The sequence below is a fragment of the Tympanuchus pallidicinctus genome, unplaced genomic scaffold (assembly GCF_026119805.1).
Source record: "Tympanuchus pallidicinctus isolate F22 unplaced genomic scaffold, pur_lepc_1.0 scaffold8, whole genome shotgun sequence".
NCBI classification, from domain to species: domain Eukaryota; kingdom Metazoa; phylum Chordata; class Aves; order Galliformes; family Phasianidae; genus Tympanuchus; species Tympanuchus pallidicinctus.
In genome coordinates, this window is record NW_026294802.1 from 13,636,876 (window position 1) to 13,658,328 (window position 21,453).

At 53.1% G+C, this 21,453-nt stretch overlaps 2 protein-coding genes across 5 annotated transcripts; both read right to left on the reverse strand.

Annotated features, from left to right (window-relative positions):
* Positions 1 to 6,298: 6,298 nt before the first annotated feature.
* Positions 6,299 to 20,054, reverse strand: KCNJ4 (potassium inwardly rectifying channel subfamily J member 4). Of its 4 annotated transcripts, none has more exons than XR_008202863.1 (4): positions 19,454 to 20,054; positions 12,219 to 12,393; positions 8,353 to 10,816; positions 6,299 to 7,706 (listed from the first exon to the last, which is right to left on the reverse strand). XR_008202863.1 is itself a non-coding variant. In XM_052668927.1 (3 exons), the coding sequence occupies exons 2-3, from the start codon at positions 12,254 to 12,256 to the stop codon at positions 9,487 to 9,489; spliced, it is 1,368 nt and encodes a 455-aa protein (XP_052524887.1). In that variant the 5' UTR covers positions 12,257 to 12,393; positions 19,454 to 20,054; the 3' UTR covers positions 8,075 to 9,486. The 4 variants fall into 4 exon arrangements, 1 of the variants encoding a protein (XP_052524887.1); XR_008202866.1 differs by lacking the exon at positions 19,454 to 20,054 and adding an exon at positions 18,150 to 18,206; XR_008202864.1 differs by lacking the exon at positions 19,454 to 20,054 and adding an exon at positions 16,433 to 18,045.
* Positions 12,403 to 16,419, reverse strand: LOC128073741 (endosome-associated-trafficking regulator 1-like). Its single transcript, XM_052668928.1, has one exon. It carries the CDS (start codon positions 15,723 to 15,725, stop codon positions 14,646 to 14,648), a length of 1,080 nt encoding a protein of 359 aa, XP_052524888.1. The 5' UTR covers positions 15,726 to 16,419; the 3' UTR covers positions 12,403 to 14,645.
* Positions 20,055 to 21,453: the final 1,399 nt, after the last annotated feature.

Below are 21,453 nucleotides of genomic sequence, written 5' to 3' on the forward strand. Positions count from 1 at the left end.
TACTCTCACAGAGAATGTGCAGCATTTTAGGGAAGACCGAGTGTCCTGCAGGTAAGGTCAGAAGCAGCCTGCAATGTGGAGATGCTGATCTGAGTGGTGAGCTTTGCCAGAGTGCTCTGCTTTTTAAAGCCTTTTGTACAGTCAAATCTAAGTCCCCATTCACGTGCAGCAGGGAGCAATAAATACTGCTGCAAATGAGACATCAGGATCCCAGGATAGTGTGAGACTAGAAACAAAGCAAAATGCCAAAATAAATAAAACATAGCTAATAGCTACCTCTGGAAAGGTTGCTGTGGGTGACTTTCTCAACATCAGGTAGGAAACCTAAAGCAGGGGCAATGATCCAGGCCAGCACACAACTGTCTCAGCAATGAGTCACTCCTTTTCCTTGACACTTTTGCAAAAAATAAAAAGTAAATGATGCTGAGTCCCTGCAAGGAGATTCCTGCATGACACAGCCCAGACTCACCCAGAGCACCATCTAACCTGTGTGCTGCAGGTGTCCTATGGAAAATAGATCTGTGGCCGTGTAATTAAAGGTTCTGTCATAACTCATATGTGTGAGGACGTTGAAGGACAGCTGTGCAGACAGCCTTGGCGCTGCCATTCCTCAGTGATGGGAGAGCTGTATTTTGATGTAAGAGGGAGAATGGTGGCCTACTGTCCCAGCAAGGGCTGGTAAGAGGTGAGACACAATGCTGGATGCCATTTGGGCTCACGTCACAGGACCAGCCGTTGCTTGAATGCTGCAGAAACCTGTGGTCCTGGCCACACGAGTTGACCCCTCTGTCTTCCCTATTCCTGGTGAACGCTCAGAGCTTTCCCTATTTCAGCCTCCATTAGCCTTGTCTGCCACCAGAACACCCACAAGCAATCTGGCTCCTCTCATTCTGCTCTGCTGACCCAAGTCACCCCACAGCTCCCAGGCGATCCCCCCTTGCCCAGCCAGTCCCATTCTCTCCAACTCCCTGCCTCATTTGCTTTTCCCTGGATTTTCTATCCCTTCCCTGTTCCTTTTCCCTTTGGGTTTCGTCCCCTCCCTATTCAAATCAGGCCTTTCTTCCCACAGACTTCCCAGAAGCCAAAAGAGGGGCAGTGAGGAACACAGGGCCAAAGGAGATAATCATAGAATGGCTTGGGTTGGATGGGACCTCAAAGATCAACTTGGCCTTGAACACCTCAAGGGATGGGTCATCCACAACATCTCTGGACCCAACCAGAGAAGACCAGCAGAGATCCCAGCCTGGTGCTGACCCAGAGCAGCAGTTAGTACCTCAGAAAGCCCCGCTGGGGAAGCCCTGCTCCTCCAGGGGAAAGCCCGCACACTGTCATACCACCTTGAGGGTCGAGCAGGTTCACAGAGGCTGAGAAGCTGTGACAAACCCTCCTCCGGCCTGTAGCAAAGCTGTATAATTTGTCCACGCCAACGGGGGAGAGAACAGTGTCTCACTGAGCTGGCAAAACAAAGCCTCCGTGACACAAAAACTGTCCTTCTGCCCAAGGCCAAGCCCTTGCTTGAAGCCCAAGAAGACCCAGAGCTTTCGTCCCCTGGGCCAGACTGCAGGTGTGCTTCCTCTAGCCCAGCAGACGTAGGGGTGGGCCAGTATTTCCAGAACAAACTAAATAAACATGCCTGATTCAAGCGGAGGCAATCACTCACTACCAAAAATTTCTGCTCTGTTGGTGATGCTTTGACAAAGTTATAAGCTAGTGAAAACAGGGTCTTAAAAGGGGAAGTGTCGGCAACCTTAATAATAGGAGCAGCTCCCGGCCACACCTATAATTAAGGGCCTTTATTGTTTTTTTCCATATACCTCACCTTTTTATATCCTTGTGGCATTCCCAACTTCTGTCAGCCACCCACACAGGCCTGCTTTGTTTAAAAAAACAAAAAAAAAAAGCCACAACCAAATGGAAAAAAACAAACAAACATTCGAGTGTACCCCTGGGGCTGCGTGAGGGCAGAGGGCTACAGCGTAGAGACAGGACTCTGAGCTCAGTCTGCAGCATCTTGTCTGAAGATGTGTAGCCCCATCCTCCAACCTTCGTGTTTTTCGGAGAAAAGGGGCTGAATGGATCCTTGTCTCTGCAGTTCTGACCCCATGGCAGAACCATCGGCTTGGGCAGTCCCATCCCATTGCCCTGGAGGCAGGCTGCTGCCTCTCTTTCTGCACAGTATCGGGGTGGCTTTGGGCACAGCCTCTGGTGGGAAGACGTGCAGCTCACGGAGAAGGGAATTAGCCCTGATCCTGGAGCTCTGAGGCACAAGCCCTCAATCTCTCTTAGGAATGAAAGGTCAAAGACCTGAGGAGTCATGTTCATCCCTGTCGGAAGATTTTCAGGTCAGACCAAGTGAAATTGGACAGGAGGCAGCCAGGCTGTGAAATGATTTGTGTTTGGGAAGCTGGTTGGAGGAGAGACTGAGTACAGCAATGGAGGTCAGAGGAGGTCTGCAGAGACAGGAGGAAGGCAAATAGTGCATCCTTCTTCAAAAAAATACAAGAAGTTGATCCTGGGAACTGCAGGCTGGTCAGACTCATTTGGTCCAAACCAGATGCTCTTGGAATACATCTCCAGGCACACAAAGAAGAGGGTGTCAGTGTAGATTTTAGTGAAGGTAAATCACACCTGGCCAACATCATCTGTGATAAAATGACCAGCTCTGTGGGTGAGGGGAAAGCAGTGGAAGTATTTACTTTGGACTCAGCCAGGCTTTCAGTGCCATCTTCCGTCATATTCCTTTGTCCAAGGAAGGCTCTTTTAGATGGACAGAAAGCTGTGTCCATCTAAAAGCCAGAAAACTGGCTGACTGTGAGGAGGCAGTGGTTAAGGGGGGTCTGGAGGACTTGATGTTTCACATGGGTGTCACTGATCGGGAGGAGGTGATAGAGTGCTTTCCCACCAAGCTGGTGTGGGGGGGGAGCCAAGTGATCTGTTCAAGGGCACATCCTATCAGACAAAACAAGTCTTATGGGGAGCAGCTGAGGAAACTGAGATTGCTCTGCCTGGAGAATAGCTCGGGGGAGACCTCATCACTCTCTACAGTGACCGGAAAGGAGGTTGTGATGAGGTGGGGGTCAGCCTCTTCTCCCGGATAATAAGACAGGACGAGAGGGAATGGCCTCAAGTTGTGCCAGGGGAGGTTCGGATTAGATATTTAGGAACAATTTCTTCTCAGGAGTGGTGCTGCAGCAGCACAGGCTGCCCAGGGAGGTGGTGCAGGTGTTTCAGAGCCGTGTGGATGTGGCACTGAGGGACGTGGTCAGTGGGCATGGTGGGGGTGGGCTGATAACTGTACTAGGTGATCTTAGAGGTCTTTTCCAACCTTAATGACTCTTTGATTCTATAAGGTGAAAGAAGAAAAATCCTGTATGGATAATAGGAAAATATTTCTGTCCCTGAGGAGTCAAACATGGGAAAAAGTTGCCCAGGTGAGTGCCTGTGTGGCTGTATCGAATGGAAAGCACACGGGGCAGCATCCTGGTGAGCTCACAGAGCATCGTGGAGAGCGTTGGAAATGTAAGCCTGCTGCACACGGTGAAGATCCCCCCCGTGCTGGCGGGAGTGCGGCATTGACGCCAGCCTGTGATTCACGGCAGCGCAAACTGGTGGCGAGTGAGGATCCGACGGTGTGTGAGTGAGTCCCATGCGCTCTGGGGGGGCGGTGCGGGCGGTTATGAAACCAGCTTGCCCAGTCAGAGTAATTCATGTGCTGCTGTGGGAGGGATGGGAGAGATAAACAACGCGCCGGGAGATGGGAGGGCAGGGAGGATGGCTTAAAATGCAGCTTCCCGGCATGCCGTGCTGGATTTGTTCAGCATCTCAGCCCGGCTCCTCTGTGATTCTTATGCAAGGGGTTTCTCTGGAAGGGACAGCCTGTCCTTTCTAGCCGAGCGCCAGGCACAGGGCACCGACTAACAAAAGGCCATCTCACCACATATCCCATGCGGCCAGCTGGGCCGAGGATAAGCACTTTATTGCTTGCTTTCAGTCCAGTGTGATTTAAGCAGGATGAGCACCCCAAATACCGACAGCCCCAGCGCCAGCATGGAGTTCAACTTGCACTGCGCCATTGCTCTTGGGGGGCTGATGCACCTGGGTGTGCTCTGAACATGCTGGTTTCTGTCTGTGAAGCTCCAGGTGGGGTGTTTTGGTGGAGATCTGGAGACTGAGGTGTGTCTATTGGGAACGGGCACTGTGCTTCTGCAGGTGGCAATTGAATGAAATGGAAGCTATACACGTTCCCAGGGAGCTATGACGTCCTGACCATGTCTGCACTGCAGCTGCAGACTCTTCTAGGAACTATTTCTGATTTATGGCTCACAGTCTTCCCAACTGCACAGAAGTGGCAGGTCAAACCCACAGAGACACGGAGAGCCTGCTGCTGGATGGGCAGCTTGTCACTTGCCAGTAGCAATTTCAAGCTCCTTGCCCTCTCAGTTGCAACTGCTTTGGCGACTGCACCGTATCCTCCAGCTGACAACTTCAGTGTCCGCAGTGCTGGGACATCCAAACAACTCTACCCATGTGCTGTCACTGGGATTCCCAGATATTACCAGCTCCCAAGTCTCAAGACATGCTATTTCAAATCAGGGGCCAGCACCAAAATAATCCTGCTAATTTCAGAGGCCAAAAAAACTTTGAAAGCTCAAATATCCAATGTCTCACAGACTATTTCAGGATGGTGTTTGTGTCCATCCCACATTTCTTCAAAGGCACCAGGGCAATGAAATCACATCATTCCACTTAGCAATATGTATTTCCTCTTCCCACACTGCCTACTTTTGGGCAGCTCCAGGACTGTGTGCCTAGAGCCACAGCTGCTCAGAAAGCAGAGGGATTGCTCTCTGTGGATGCTTCCTCCTGAAGGGGATGTGTTCAAAGGCAAAGTAAGAGTGAATGGCCCATTGATTGCTCTGCTCTCATTGCTTTTTCCCAGAAAATGAGATAAACACAGGAGCACAGACTCCGTGTGGTTTGCAAGCCAGGCTGTCATTACCTTATATCCCAAGGGAATATGGAAAGGTAGGTTGCCAAAAGAACTCTCAGGGCACTGCAAACCCTCTGCCTGCAAGCTGTGCTTCTTACTGGCCAGGACACATCCCAGTGGGGCATTTCTCCACTTCCACACAAGTTCACGACTGCCTGGAGCAGGAAAAAGGCAGCTGCTACAGCAGCACAACTCTACTACAGTGTAGATTGTGTGTGCCACACTGAGGGGCTGCATAGTGGAAAGGTGGAGAAAAATCTCATATGTTGAGCATCTGCACCAGCCGTGTTACAGAGGTGACAACTGAAGGGACAATAACCAAATGGTCTGTCTCTAAACTCAAGTATTCACTGGGCAACTTCCCAGATTGCCACAGCTTTGCACAGAAAAGAAATCAAAGTGTCAGTGAATATCTGAACTGCTTTCAAAGCCAGTAGCCACTCTGTGAAAGCTGCTGAGGTTTTACAGGGCTGATAGTTGATGGCATAGCATAAAAATCCCTGACCCCTCCGTCAGCCATCCTGAACTTTACTGTGGGCTGAAGATCCATGGGCACATCAGTACCTGCAGAGCTGGCATTGTCTGCAGGACAGAAAGGGAAATATTCCCATCCTGACCTCCAGCTGAGACTTGCAGCCATCCCTGCGCCCCATCCCTGCACCCCACTCCCAGCCCTGCTGAGCCCGCAGCTGCTCGGGTTGCTTGGAGGCAGTGCTGCGAGGCTCACTGCCATCCCTAGGTGGTGCTCTGAGGACAGGCAAGGACCGGGCTCCCCGGCGTGCTTGTGCCGTAGTTTCCCGGCCGTGGGTCCCGCAGCGCACCGGTGGGCCGGGATTGCGGCAGCCCCCAGCCGGGTCCCCAGGGCTGGACACAGCTCCTCCAGCAGCTCGTTCCCACCTCAGCCCCTCTGGTTTTCAGCCGCCAGCCCACGCAGCCTCGCACTGAGAGACCCCCACGTCTCCTGCCCACCCTGCTGCTCCTCCCCCAGCCTGCCCAGTGCCCCCCAAGCAATGTGCTCAGCTCCCCCAGCCCCACACGCTGCCTTTTTCCACCTCTCCCCCTCTTGCACAGCCCACATCATTTGTCCCAGCATCAGCAGAAGGCTGGGGCTGCAGGGCTTTTCCAATAGCAACGCTCCATTAGGGCCCAGCTCTGCAATTCACCCCAGGCAATGGCAAAATTCCCATTGACTTAGCAGGGGCAGGAGTGCCCCCTTAATGGCCTGGGAAGAAGTAGAAGCTGAGCAGAGGTCACATGCCTGCATGCAGCCGACTCTTCTTCATTCTGGGACAACACCAAAGCCGAGCTGGTTGCAAAAAAGCACTTTTGTTTGGAAGCACAAATGTTATCAACATGAATTCCTGATCACAGAAATCCAAACCCATTTTCTCCCTTATTATCATGTTCCTTGAACATATTTTTAGCCGCAGCGTGTATCAAAATGTTTTGCTGAGCAAATTTTGGGTGAGCTGAAAGGTGCCAATGATGGTCTCTTTTCAAAAGGGTTGGCTGAAAGTGTCACCAAAAATAAAACATGAAACAAGTCTCTCAAGTGTCATCAAAAACAACGACAATGTTCAGTTGGAAGCTGGCAGGAGTGAAAGCAGTATAGTTAGCTGTCATGGGGTGCCGGATCTGAGCCAGTGCCTGGATCCTATTCATAGGGCAAAAAGTCCGTTCTCTCTCTGTTAGATTTTTGATGTTGGAATAGTTTTCAACAGAAGCCAAATCTCAACAAGTGCTGCATAGTCGTTCTGTCCATCAGGTCCTGCAGAAGGGAGGTGTCTTCTCTGGACCAGATGCATCACCTACAGGGAAGGTGATGCTTCACATATCATACGCAGCTGTAGCCTGGTCAAAATCCCATCAGTATTTCTGGCTTGTAGAGCTGATTTGCAGACCCACCTAGCAATGTCCAGTCTTCCTCGTGGCAGCTTTCCACAGTGGATTCATCAAGGTTGGCAAGGACCTCTAAGATCACCTGGTCCAACCTCCAGCCCATCCTCACCATGCCCACTGCCCACGTCCCTCAGTGCCACATCCACACGGCTCTGGAACACCTCCAGGGATGGTGACTGCATCACCTCCCTGGGCAGCCTGTGCCGCTGCAGCACTGCTTCTTCTGAGAAGAAATTGTTCCTAAATATCCAACCTTCTCTCTTGGTGATTTTTCTTGGGTCACGTAAAGGAGTCCCCAACATCCAATTGTACATACGCTTGTTGAGATGAGTGCTGCTGGTGCACAAAGTTTGTGTGCACATCACTGAGTGTTTATGGTTTATTGAGTGGCGTAGGATGGCTTATGCCTGCATATATGACATATGTATGTAGGTACATTCAGTGGATATTCAGGCATGAGTACTTTGTGATTGGAGCATGCAGGTGCAGAAGCACATGCACTGAAGGATACACATACCTTTGTGCATTGGCAAAGTGGGAGAAATCTCCCCTAGATGTCCTCATGGAGTGCATCTCCTCACAGACCAGACTCTTAGGAACTAGAGTCGTAGTACATAATCCCCACTCACCTCTAAAGGGTGCTGCACCTTGGTGAGGGGTGTCCAGTGTCCAGCCACGCTCCCTTCTTTGGGGCCACCAGCTCAGTCTGTGTTCTGGTTGCCTGTGTCCTCACATCCTCACATGCAGAGTCCTTTCCTCTCGGTCCATTAGTTTGTTTCCACTGCCATGACCAGCGACAGGCACCCAGCTCTGAAAGCTATATTGAAAGCCAGGTCAATACTGGCCTCTGTTTATTCCCTCTGGGGGAAAATAAATAAATAATAGTATGAGGAAGGAGGAGGAGGGAGGGACATTTTTAATCAGCAGAGGGGAGAGGAGATGGGACACAGACACGTAGAAAAACATGGCTGCATATCAAGTCATAGGTGAAAAAAGCCAAGAGGTGGCCAGGAGGTATTCCTCTTGAGGTGGCCATGTCTGTGTCCATACCAATCTTGTTACACTATCCCTGTTCCCTCCCAAATACTCTCCCACATTACCACATTATTCATTTTTCTTCCCTTCCCTTCCCTTCCCTTCCCTTCCCTTCCCCTTCGCCTTTCCCTTCATTTTTTCCCTGCCTGCGGTTCCCGCTCCTCCCTCACTCCTTCTGACTCCTTCCCTCCTCTTTTGCTTCTTCCCCACTTCCTATTGCTCCTTGTACTAAGCCCAAGCTGTTACCAAGATGTTGGCTTTCTGCTCTGTAGATCAGGGATTAGATGGAACAGTATTTCTTCAACCATTTCCCCAAGAGCACATCTGCCAGGTGTGCAGAGCAGCCTTTTGAGCTACCCAATTATTTTCCCATCCTCATGTCATCTAGTTTTGAGTGAGTGATTCTAATACTCTTAATAAAGACTCACCAAGGTTTGCTGTCTTCTGTGAAACAACAGAGAAGTGGTGTTAAGTCTAGCTCTGGCTCTGAAGTACCAAAGGTGAAGCCTCCAGGCATCAAACCCATACAAACAGCAAACACCAGCACTAATAACACTCATCAGTCTCTGCACCAGGCTGCAGCCTCGGGGTCTCCTTTGTTTCCAAACCTCCCCCTGGGATATTAGACTTTATTAAAAATAAATAGATACAAATTCCGTTTTACAGCTGATGGCAGCAGGGAGAAGACTGGAGGAGGTGGAAGGAGCAAACGAGGGGCCTGCTGTCCCATCAGGTCACTGCCTGCCAGCCCTGGCACGGTGGCTGGGTGTGTGAGCACAGGGCCCTGCCTGCTGCCAGGCGCTCCAGGAAAGAAGCAGAACGTGGTCTGGGGAGGAGTAGGGGATCCAGGGCTGAGTCTGTGGGGCTGTGGGGCTGAGCTGCTGCTGGAGGTGATGGGTGCCACAAGGAGAGTGCAGAGCGGGCTACGTGCAGTGTCCTTCTCTCCCAGCTTGGCATTTACAGTGGAAGAATATGGATTTCAGTTCTAGATCTTTTTTATATACAAAGAAAGTCAAGTGCAACAAGCAATAAACATGCAAGCAAACCCCTATCTCCAGAGACTCTCCCACTCCCTCTAGGAGTCCTAAACTCTCCTGTCCCTTCTCACTGAGTCAGGACTTAAGCATCACTCCTCTCCTTGTGAGAGCCATTTCTATTGATAGCCATGGGTCTGCACATGTTGAGAGAGACAGAAAGTGCTGTTGTCTCAGCCGCAGAACCACTTGAGCAGGTACAGTCTCTCCATTGAGGGCACAGGCTCCTGTCACCTCCCCAGAAGTGGGAATTCAACCATGCTTCTTTCTTGTCCCTGGGCAGGTCCTCGAGCAAGCTGCGCTGTCTGGAAGAATGGTGTATTCTCACTCCTCATCCAGGGGGTACAACTTCATGGGAAAGGGAATATATCAGAGTATCTCCAGGCCTCGACGTACTCAGGTGCTGAGAGGTGGTCACAGGAGGCATTTTTTGGTGGGCAAGGGACTTATCCAGCTATGTTTGGGTGCAGAACAGAGGAGGAGGAGGAGGGGATGGGTAATGGGTGTAGAACGGGGAGGCTGGAGGGATTAGATGGCTGACTCCCTGCGGTATGAGATGGTATCCAAGGGCAAAGTGGCCTGGAGCCGCTCCAGGTCCAGGTGGCTTCCAAAATCCATCATCTGGATGACGCCTCCCTCTTCCTTGGTGCTGCCACCTAACGCTACACCCACTTCGTCATCATCTTCATCTTCGTCTTGACTGACAAGAGCCAGCTCGTTCTCATAGCAGAAGGCACTGGGAGGTGGGGGAGAAGGTAGGATAGTCATCTTGCTTTCTTGCAGCTCCCGAGCTGAGCAGCAGGGTGTGCCAGCTACCTCATAGGTCTTGTGAAAACGGGAATAATCCACTTTGTAGTGGTTCTTCTCCTCAAACACTACTGGTTCAAAGCGGTGACCCCAGAGGATTTCACTGGCGAGGTAAGAGCTCCGTGCCTGTGTGGTCATGGCCGTGGCTTCCACCATCCCTTCCAGGATAACAACGATCTCAAAGTTCTCCGTCTCCAGCTCCTCCTTGCCAATCCCATAGAGTGGGCTCTCCTCATCAATCTCATGAACAATAATAATGGGTGAGACCAAAAATATACGATCGAGACCCACATCATAGCCCACATTGAGGTCCCGCTGGTCCAGGGGGAGGTACTCCCCTTCCTCTGTCATGTAGGGTTTGATGAGCTGGGCACGAACGTGGGCCTCCACGATGTGGCTCCTCCTCAGGTTGCCCACTCGCCACATGAGGCACAGTTTGCCATCCCGCACCGAGATGACTGCGTGGTGACTGAAGAGGAGGGTCTGGGCCCGCTTCTTGGGCCTCGCCATCTTGGCCATGATGGTGCCAATCATGAAGGAGTCAATAACACAGCCCACAATGGACTGGACCACCACAGCCATGATGGCCAGCGGACACTCCTCAGTCACGCAGCGGAAGCCATACCCAATGGTTGTCTGCGTCTCCACTGAGAAGAGGAAAGCCCCTAGAAAGCTGTTCACGTGCATGATGCAAGGCTTGAGGAGAGAGGGACTGCCCCCCACCACCGGTGCGTTGAGGTCACCGTGGAAGAAAGCAATGCACCAGAAGAGGAAACCAAAGAAGAGCCAAGAGACCAGGAAGGCGGCGGAGAAGATCATCAGCATGTACCGCCAGCGCGTGTCCACACAGGTGGTGAAGATGTCAGCCATGTAGCGCTGAGACTTGTTGCTCAGGTTGGCGAAGTAGACATTGCATTGGCCGTTCTTCTTCACAAAGCGGTTACGGTGCTTCCGCCGCGGTGTGTGGCCCTTCCCGTTCCGGCTGTGCCCGTTCATGCTGCCCAGCGCAGAGACCTTGTGTCCATCCTCCTCAGTCGAGACAATGCTGTACCTGGAACAAAAGGAGACAGAAATATGTGAAGAACGATATTTTGGCCCCGGCATGGTGTAAGGATGGGAGTTTCTATTTTCTCCTCTGCTCTCCGCCCTGATGCCATTGTATATTGGTGACAATGTTTATACACTTCCTGCGCTCAGGACAATTCTGTTGCCACAGCAACAAGCATGGCTCCCAGCATCCTGCATCCAAAGCTAAAGGTGTAATTTGGAGATCAACAGTCAAATCATTGGCAGTTTTTTTTCTGGGAGAAACTCCTCTCTTTGGGGAGCTGTTCCCCACTGATTCCCTCCACAGTGGATGGCATTGTTGCCCCTCTCACCACTGCCAGGAGAAGGCAGCTTCCAAGTGCTCTCATACACTGCTGGATCTAAAATCACAGATTCTCATATAAAAAGCTTATGGCAGAAGATGCTCTGACCACTGAAGATATCCAGTAGCCTCCCTCTGAGTGCACAGACCCACCAAGACCCCCACTGCCACTAAGCCACTAATGACTCCGGAGGCTGGCAGAGCCTCCCTCCCTCCCCATCACATTGACATGGCTGTCGGAGTCCTCCAGCATGGACTCCTTCACCCCAGAGCTGACTGTTCCTTGTTTAAATAGGGTGGTTTCTTCAGGGCAGCCACATAGCTGTAATCCATTTGCTGTCCTCATCTCATTGGAAAGAGGACACCGGGCTTCTGCAGTCCTGCTGAAATCGGCGATTCCTGAGCCAGGGCTGGTGTCCAGCACTGCATTGGTTCTTTGCTTCTCCTCTGCACCAGCAAACTCTGCTGAGAGCCAAGATCTCCCCTCACATACAGCACATTTCAGACTTGGAGATGGAGGAGCCATAACTTAGAGTGGACAAGCCCCAGGAAGGTATTTTGAAAATAATGTATTGAGGGATGGGCAAAGAGACCAGAAGATGCCCCGAACACATAGGGCAGCACATGGAACATGTCCAGAGAAAGGCAGTGGAGCTGTGAGAGGTCTGGAGCACAAGTCTGATGGGGAGCAGATGAAGGAACTGGGGTTGTTCAGTCTGAAGAAAAGGAGGTTCAAGGGAGACCTTATTGCTCTCTACAGTGACCTGAAAGAAGGTTGCAGTGGGTTGGGATTGGCCTCTGCTCCCAGGTAACAACAATGGGATGAGAAGGAATGGCCTCAAGTTGCAGCAGAGAAGGTTCAGGCTGGAACCTCTCAGAAAGAGCAGTGCTGCAGTGGCACAGGCTGCCTAGGGTGGTGGTGCAGTCACCGTCCCTGGAGGTGTTCCAGAGCCGTGTGGATGTGGCACTGAGGACATGGTTGTGGGCATGGTGGGGATGGGCTGGCAGTTGGACCAGGTGATCTTAGAGGTCATTTCCAACCTTAATGATTCTATGAACAGTCCTTGGGATGAGAGCTACTCACCGGTTGACTCGGACGCTGCCCATGGCTTGCTGTATCATCAGGTGTTGGGGGCCACAGGAGCTGGGCGAGCGTGGGATCTCATGCAGCCGTGCTCGTGTGGGACCTGGCAGCTCTAGCTTTCACCTCTGACAAGCTGAGACCCATGCCATCATCACCATTGCTCCTGGGCATGTGCCTTACAGAGAAGGACAGAGCAAAACCCCATCAAAGCCCATCCTGAAAACATCCACCCTGCATGCACATCTCCCAGCCTTCTGCTGTATGCCCAGAGGGATGAGGTGGGGATGGTAGGCACTACACCACGGCCCTGCTCCAGAGGTGAAGAGCTGGCAGACACACACCTAGTGCACACAGCAGCCCACATATCTCACCCATGCGAAGGTGCTGGCAGGCAGTCACCTCTCTCTGGACCAAGGACACCAGAGTTTAGCAGCTTGCAGGGTCCCTGCCCTGAGCCAATATATTAATATCATAGCTTACAGGAGGACAAGAGCTCAGCCAGCCTAAATACCTCGCACACAAGGACTAACAAAGCGCAGACACACACAGCAGCCCTAGAGATCCCTGTCAGCCCTAGAGGAAATTTATTGCCAAGAGGTGAAGAATATCCCCCCTATTTTAAAGATGGGAAGAGAAGCAAGAGATAAAGATAATGGAGAGCCAATGCAAAGGAGGAGCTCAGGGGCAGCCAAGGAGAAGCCGGTTGAGCAAACAGACCTTGCGATGTGCCGTGCATAGCATCCCAGGAGTGGTTCTGTGGTATGGCCTGGGGAGGATGTCTGGGAGGTGTTGTATCCTGACCTGGTCCTCCCTGAGCTGAAGAACTAGGAGACCGAAGACTCAAGGGCTGATCTATCCCACCTGCCCAGAGCTGCTGGGAAGGGAAATGCGGTGAGGGGTAATGACTCATAGATTAGGAAGGGCTTTGTACACCCATGCTAATCCTACACTGTAACCTTTGGATTACAGCAGTCAGCGTAGAGCACGCAGCACAGACACAGCTAGTTCACTACCTCCCAGCCTCGCCAATGAGCAGCAGGTAGTTGCCATATCTCAGGCAAATCCAGGGATTTCTGGGTCAAATACAAGGTTTAGAACTCATTGCAAGCAGCCATGCAAAGGTGGGAGCCAGGAACAATAGATGTTATTGTTGAGGATGGAAAAATTAGTGAGAAACGCTCTCGTCTTGTCACCAGTGTTGTAGAGCAGGGCTTCAAGTGGCTAAGGGTGACCAGCACCCCTTCCAGCTTAGTAGCCCATGTTGGAAGGCTGCAAGTATGGAGCTCCAGACATCGCCTCTGATGGGCAAGCCATCGTCATGTCTGCAGTGGGGATTAACCAGCTGTCCCTCCTCCAGGCAACAAGGTTACTGAGGCAGCTGAAGACCCAGCCACGACTGCTGGGACACTCGAGGACCATGAGAAGGCAGCAGGCTTCACCACTCACCATAGGTAGGTAGGAGTGAACAGCTGCCAAAAATTCCCATTGGAAAAAAACGTTGATGCTGAGCTCTGCCAGCACCCAGCCTCTCACCACCCTTCATCACCAGAGTCTTTAATCGTGATCTGTTTGGCCAGATAGGGAAAAATCTGCTGTGTAATTGGATAAACTACAGCTGAAAATGAGGAGGGTAACCTAAATTCATCAGAAATGTTGGGGGATGACCTGGTGTTGAAAAATGACGCCCACATATAGTCCCAAAAGGATAAAACTAAAACACATATCCAGTGATTATACAGTAAATGTGAGCTATGGCATCCTGCCTTACTCAGCAGGAGACAAATGGACAATTTGGGTGTGTTTCTCTGCATCAGGAGAGGAAGGGAATCTTCTCCAATCATTGTTTCCCACTGGTTGAGCCAAGTTAAAGGGATACCTTATCATCCTCTGCAATGACCTGAAAGGAGGTTGTAGAGAGGTGAGAATTGGCCTCTACACCCAGGTAACTGCAATGGGATGAGAGGAAACAGCCTCAGGTTGCACCAGCTTCAGGTTCAGGGTGGATGGGAGGAAAACCCATCCTGGAAGGAGCGGTGCTGCAGTGGCACAGGCTGCCCAGCGAGGTGCAGTCACCGTCCCTGGAGGTGTTCTGTGTGGATGTGGCACTGAGGACATGGTCAGTGGGCATGGTGGGGATGGGCTGGAGGTCTGACCAGGTGATGTTAGAGGTCTTTTCCAACCTTAACGATTCCATGGTTCTATAAGCTCATTCTTAGCACTGATAGTGGCGCCAGAGGAAAGTCACTGCTATATCTCACTAATAAACATTTCCTAAAGGTTTTGACCAACCCTCCCCTTTTCCCAGCCACAAGATAAGCCACAAAGAAAGCATCTCTGTGAGGAATAAAGGTTACCAAGCTGAACACACACATGTGAGAGCAAAAGTTTTTGTATAGGCTATGGTTGAACACATCCACGGTTTTTGATTCATTCTTTTTTCTCTGCTTCAGCATCAGAAATTTTGCCCGTGGATTTAAGAATCTCAGTGACAAAATTCAGCGACTCTGTCCCAGCAACCAGCTGCTTGATGGACCAGTTTGCACCCGCTATTATCTTCTGGAGGTTCTTCAAGGCAAAATCTACGCTGTGCTTCACCGCCTCCGGGTCCATGCTCTGCCCCACTCTCAGGTTCTCATTCTTCACCTTGGAGGACTCCAGCTCTCCCTGGAGAAGCAGCATCTCCTGCTTCAGCCTCTCCACGTGGTTTTCCGCATCCAGAGCCCGCTGGGTCATGATCTGGAGGCTGCGCTCCGTCTGCTGGTTGAGGGCCTGCAGCCCCTGGGCCCTCCTCTCCTCCTTGGCCAGACTGGCCTTCAGCCGACGCTCCAGGCTCCTCATGCTTTGAGCCTGGCTCTCCAGAGAGCCCTGCATGCTCCGCACCACCCTGCGCAGCTTGTTGTTCTCCTCCCACAGCTCGCTGTAGGACACACGCAGCGAGGGGTTCTCCCGGTCCCCGATGGATTCCTCGTGCCACCTGTGGGGTTCTGCTCCCCTGCTGTTCTCCAGGCTGGAGAGGTATGGGTCGCTGGGTTGGGCCCATAGGGAAAACGGGTCATGCTGGTAGGAGTCATAGCAACCGCGTGGTGACGCGTTGGCAGCTCGAGACGTGTGTTTCCTTTGGTGCACAGGGAGGTGGTAGGTCCTGGTCCAGCTGCTGTCCTCCTCCTCGAACAGGCCGTTGGATATCTCCGTGTCTTTGTAAAATGGTTCCTCAAACTCCTGAGCATCCTCTTTGAGCTCCAACGCGTGCCTGGCCAACCTTTTGGCATATATTCTGTTTTTCTCTCCGTCATCTCTCACCGTGCAAGAGTACCCTGGCTTAAATGAGAACTCAGCGTCTCCCAGCTGAGTGTCACCCAAATTCATGCATGGGGGTGGAGGATGTGCCAAGGGACAGGTGTAACTGAACTCCTCGTTGTCATTGTCATCATCATCATCCTCTTCCAGGCTCTGCTGCTCAGTGCAGGCCCTCTCCATGCTCTCAGAGATGCTGAGCGGCCGCGGCATGATTTCAGGATGACAAACAGGAGGATGCAACCTGTCCTCAGCTGGGTTGGGTGACAATGACAAAGCCTTCTGCAGCCTCAGCGACACATGCAGGGAGCAGGATGTCACTAAAGGCTCTCCATTTAGATCAGTGGGGTTTTGTGTGGGATGGAACAGAGATTGTAGCGAAAGGAGAGCCCGGCATCTCCGTGTCCTTGCTCCGTGACATCACCATGCTGGTTGTGAGGTCATTACCAGGGAGCAAGGAACCCTGCAAGCACATGAACTCCGGAGCCCACCCTGGGGATGATCCCAGTGGGATGAGAGGAGCACACAAAGCAAACAGAGCCCTCTCACCTTGCGCAGGAACCATCAGTCCTGGGCAGCAGCGCAGGGATAAGCGGGGATGAAGACATCCCTGGCAGCGAGACCAAGCTGCCGGCGTTCCTGCCAAGGCTGGCAGCAGGAGGGAGAAGGGGACAGGGCTGGCGGAGCCGGAGCAGGTTGAGAAATGCCGCAGTCGGGGGGACAGAGGCTGATGCGGGGAAAGGATGGAAGGCAGGAGGAGAGCACGGACAGGACATTCATATGGAGAGGCACCTGGCTAATTCTGTCTGGCACCTGCTGATCGCTAAGCCCTTCAAAATGCGCCCTGGCGATGGTGTCAGCAAGGGGACACCGCAGCTGTCCCCTACAGACGGCCCTTGGAGCATCCGCGGGGCACCTACCTGGGTGACGGATTTGTGGCCGGCTGGCGGGGACCTGTGGGCTCCACTCGCTGCCTCCACTCCTCCGGCAGCACCGCGGCAGCACTCTGGGCAGGGCATCGGCCCGGGCGGGTTGGCCGCAGACGGGGCCGCGCTGCGCTGCTGCCGCCCGCTCCATCCCCTGCTGCCAGCTGGCAGAGCGCAGCGCTCGTCATGCCGCCGGCCACGGCTTCGGAGGGAACGGCAACCAGCCGAGGGTGGATGGAAATAAACCCACCTGCTGCTTCCCAGCACAGCCCTGCCTGCGACACGGGCCTTTCAGTATCTAAAGGGGGGGGCGATGAGAAAGAAGGGGGCAGACTCTTTAACAGGGTCTGTTGGGACAGGACAAGGGGAAATGGCTTCAAATTAAAAGAGAGATTTAGTCTGGGTATAAAGATCTGCTTCGAATCTGCAGCAGAGCGGCCTTGTGAAGTAGAACAGACAACTCCATGCCGAAGCACTCCCCCACTTCTCTTTTTATAACAACCGTATCTGGCGCTCCGGGGATGTACACCGCAAACAACAACGACAGCGATGGAAAAATCCCATGGTATTTTTACTCTTGGCTTTATCCAGAGCTGTCTGGCGAATGCTTCCCTCCTGTCTGTGGTCACTGTGGCTCTGAGGGGCCTTCGTTCCTTAGCCTTGGGCATAAGGACCCCTTGGTATGGAGATCCTTTGGTGTGGAGACCCCTTGGGTATGCGGACCTCTTGGCATGGGACCACTTGGGATAGGGACCCTGTGAGCACGAGACACCTTGGGCATGGGGATCGCTTGGGTATGGGGACTTCTTAGGTATATGGATGTTTTGGGTGTGGGGTCCCCTTGTGTATTGGGACCCCTTTGATACCGGACCCCCTTGGTATGAGAAGCTCTTAGTACGGAGACCCCTTTTTATGGGGATGCCTTGAGTACAGGGACTCCCAGGCTCAGGCAGAGCTGCACACCTGCAAGCATCCCCCATCCCTCCCCGAGCCCCTGCATGTGGGCTAACATGTAGGCTAACATGTGAGCTTGGTGCCCCTCATTAACCCTAGATCTCATTAGCGAGGGCGTTGGAGCTATGCAGGAGAGCAAAAGGCACATGGCATGGGGCAGGTGAAGGGAGGGAGCTCTGTGCCATTTATATAGACACGCTGCTGCCTTTTCCCTCAATAATTATAAATAGATCGGGTGGGTGCCAGCAGTCCCCGTGCGCCCGCAACCACGGTGAGCTGACCCCTGCTCCCCCATTGGGTGACATGGATGTCCCTCTGTCCTGTTTGCATTTCAGGGTGGAGCGAGTGAGGGGATATTTCCCCCCTGTGCAGCCCCGGGCACGGGTAATATGAAAACAAAACAAAATGATCTGAAGTTGAAGCCTCTCAGTGTGTGACTCAGAGCTATTCATAGCTCCCCGAAGCCAGCTGCAGCAACAGAGCCAGAAGGATTCTGCCCGTATTATTATTCCAATTACCATCTGAATTAAAAGTTTGAGCAGTGATCAGCCCACATACCGACGGAGGGGGGGAGAGAAGAGAAAGGGAGAGAGAGGCAGAAAACAGATAAAAAAGGGCTACGCACGAAGGTCCCCGCGATGACACAGCCAGAGCAGAGGCTGAGCCCCCCCACCCCAGCACCCACTTCTCCCACAACTCCCAGTGGGGACCCCTCCACCCCGGAGCCCTCAGTGCTCCATGAGAACCATATCCATACGTTGGTCCTATACCCAACACGGTCGCCTGCAGGAGAGCTGCGTCTGACCCGCGCCATTCGCAGAAAGGTTGTTGTGTTTGTGAGCAGGGATTGACCGCGAAGACGGGCACGTCCATCTATCGATCCCCCGTCGCCGTCGGGTTGAACGAACCCAGTGCCAGAACGCGGTGACCCAGGAAAGTGGGAATTTGCTCAAGGCGGATTGCAATTAAGTGCCCTGCACCACAGTCGGTGCTGATGGAAGCGCCGATGGCCGTCATTGAGTCCCTCATCCCGCCGTCCCACGGTGGTGCCACACCAGGGATGGCTGGGCAACGTGGGCTGGAGCAGCCCAATGGCCAGGGGATGCCTCCAGGCAACACGCCCCAAGGAGGAGGAATGGTGGAAGGAGAGGAAGGCTGCAGCATGAGGAGATCGACTCTCTCCCATCCATCCCTTCCATTTCCATCCCTCCTCCTCCTCCTCACCACCAGTTTCCCTTCTAAAAGCCCACATTCTTATCATGGCATCACATAATATCCTGAGTTGGAAGGAACCCTTAAGGATCATTGAGTCTATTCCTGCCATCCTTCATGTTATCCTTCATGTCAGCAGCCCCAAACTGAGGTGACCATGTGCTGGGGTGCTCAGACGTTGCTTCCAATGGCAAATGGATACGGGTACACCCCCATGCTCCCTGCACTCCTCCCCATCCCTTCTCAGGCTCCTGGTGACCCCTCAGCTCTGCCACACATCCAACACCAAGGGGTATCCCCTACTGGCACTGCCTGTTGGAGACATTGAAACACTCCAAGCAAGAGCTGAGCTGGGACCTTATGAGCTGGAAGGGTCGGGTCTAGACCCCCAAAATCTCTAAGCTTAGAAGGAGACACTTCAACCCTGGGTGCACTCTGTGCTTGGAGAACAGCTTCCTGGTGCTGAGACACCCATCCCAGAGCAGCGGACACAAACGGATGCCACAGGGCAGGGCTGCTTCATGGGGATGGAGAGGGAAAAGGCAAACAAGAACTGGGCTGAGGGAGCAAAGCAAAGGTCGGAGCTGAAAAACCACACAAGTTACCTGCAGGGCAAGGGAGGAAAGTTGGGGAGGCTGACGAGGAGATGCCCTCCGCACTGTCACGCTCCGTTAGCGATATTTACATCTGCCATGCACACAGCAACTTTGCTATTCACGGACACACTCACATGAAGCCACTCACATCTCACTAAGTTATATTTATAGCCATTCCTCAGCACTAGCACGGCAGCATTTTTGCAGGCAAAACCTCTCGTTGCTGCACCGGGAGCTGCCCGGCATCTCTTACCGCATCGCGCCGGGGCCGCCTGGGAGCCAGAGTCAAAGGATGGGGTCAGCAGTCGGTGTCTCCATCATGCCCCAGAGCTCCTGGGCTCACCCAGTGGGTTCTGTGCAGCTCCGGGGTTGCTGGATTCCTGAGGAGCCCCAGCTCACCGTGCCCAGCTCCTCTCCTCCTCCGCTCAGCGTGCTTCGCTCCCGTCCATCCCACAAGCTCTCAGCGATGGTTCTGCTCTCCCCCTCCTGCCTCGTCCCCTCTGCCCTTCCTTCCTCTCCCTGCACCTCCCTGCTCTCACCCCAAAATCTCTGCACCGCCTCTCCCTGCTCCCGTTCCCTGGCTCCCTCTCCCCCTCGCTGATTGCTATGCAGTCTGTAGCTAAGAAGTCAGTAACTCCGTGGTAGGATCCAACAGCTTTCTGCTACTTTAGCCCATCCTTGCGTGTGATCTCAGAGCCATGGATACGCACTGCTGAGCTGCCATGGGGGAGAAGGAAACATATCCAGTGGAAGTAGCAGTGGGAAGGGGACAGTGGGGCAGCCGTGTACCCAGGCTGTGACCTGTAGGATTTTCCCACCTGGACCCCAAATTAGAGGCTGAGAGCTGGCTCCAAGCAAGGACCCAGCTCCCCTCAGGGTGTCTCTGCTGGGAGCTCCCCAGTGGCATCTCGGGGGCTTCCAGGTCACCTCCTGGAGAACTCTCACCGGGAGGAGCAGAGAGTATTTTTAGTACTTCTCAGCATCCGTCTGCAGCTGCGAGCAGGGAGAGCAGCCAGCATCCTGCAAACAGCTCCGCTCCGCTGCTCCCCGCAGCTGGATGGGGCCGTCCGACCCCTCCATCCCTACTATCCCTGTCCCCAGACTGGGGGTCACTGCCCATCCCACAGAGAACACCCATACCTAGGAGCACCAATTTGGAAGTCACTGTCCATCCCATAGAGAGCCCCAGCTCTGCTCTCAGTATCTGTGATACTTCCTGATGTGACCATGGTGGTCGCTGCCCAAGGGGTGAAGCCACCCTACAGTGCTTCAACTCATCCCAAAAACCTCACTGTGCTGCTGAGGATGGGGAGGAGCACGTGGCCACGGTGGTGGTTTGCTCCACACAGACATACGGCTGCACCCTGTCCGCCGTGCCACCAGCATGGTTGGGCCATTGGGATGGACATGGGGATGTCACAGCAAGGATGTCACCAACCCCTCGCTGTCCTCGTGCCGTGCCCCGGCCATTCCTGGCTCAATGGCCCCAGCAGTGGGGTGGCTCACACTCGCCACCCCCGCCCGTCTCCACCGGCACCGTCTTTAATAAGAAGCGTGGAATATTTTAGCACCTATGGAAAAGCCACCACAGACGGTGGTGGCAGCCGTTGCCAGGGAGACGGTCCCAAAAATAGCCCCACTCCGCCAACCTTTCCCAGTGCTGCTGTGGGGATGGGGGGAGACAGAGAGATGGAGGGATGGGAGGGTGGGGAGAAGGGATGGAGGGATGGAAGAACGGAGGGAGGGAAGGATGGAGAGAGGGAAGGATGGAGGGAGTTCATGGATGGATGGATAAGAGGAGGAGAGATGGATGGAAGAATGAAAGACAGAAGAAAGGAGGGAAAGAGGGAAGAAGAAACGGAAAGATGGGTGGAGATGTGGAGAAATGAGTCAAAGGAATGGATGGATGAGAGGCAGAGAGGTGGATGGATGAATTGAGGGATGGATGGAGGACTGGAAGGAGAGGTGGATGGAAGGATGGAAGAAAGGAGGAATGGAAGAAAGGAGGAATGGAAGAAAGGAGGGAGGGCAGAATGGATGGATGGATGGATGGATGGATGGATGGATGGATGGATGGATGGATGGATGGATGGAGAAATGAATCGAAGGAAGGAAGGAAGAATGAGTGGAAAGAAGGGGGAATGGACGGACGGATGAAGGAGTGGGTGGAGGGATGGAAGGATGGATGGATAAATGGAGAGGTGGATGGAAGGATGAAATAAAGGACAGATGGAAGAAAGGAGGAATGGAAGG

Bases quoted from the DNA above. Each gene is read 5' to 3' on its own strand.
- KCNJ4 (XM_052668927.1), bottom strand. From the start codon at position 12,256: ATGATACAGCAAGCCATGGGCAGCGTCCGAGTCAACCG. The intron at 10,817-12,218 runs GTGAGTAGCTCT...CTTTTGTTCCAG, and splicing joins GGCAGCGTCCGAGTCAACCG to GTACAGCATTGTCTCGACTG.
- LOC128073741 (XM_052668928.1), bottom strand. From the start codon at position 15,725: ATGCCGCGGCCGCTCAGCATCTCTGAGAGCATGGAGAGGGCCTGCACT.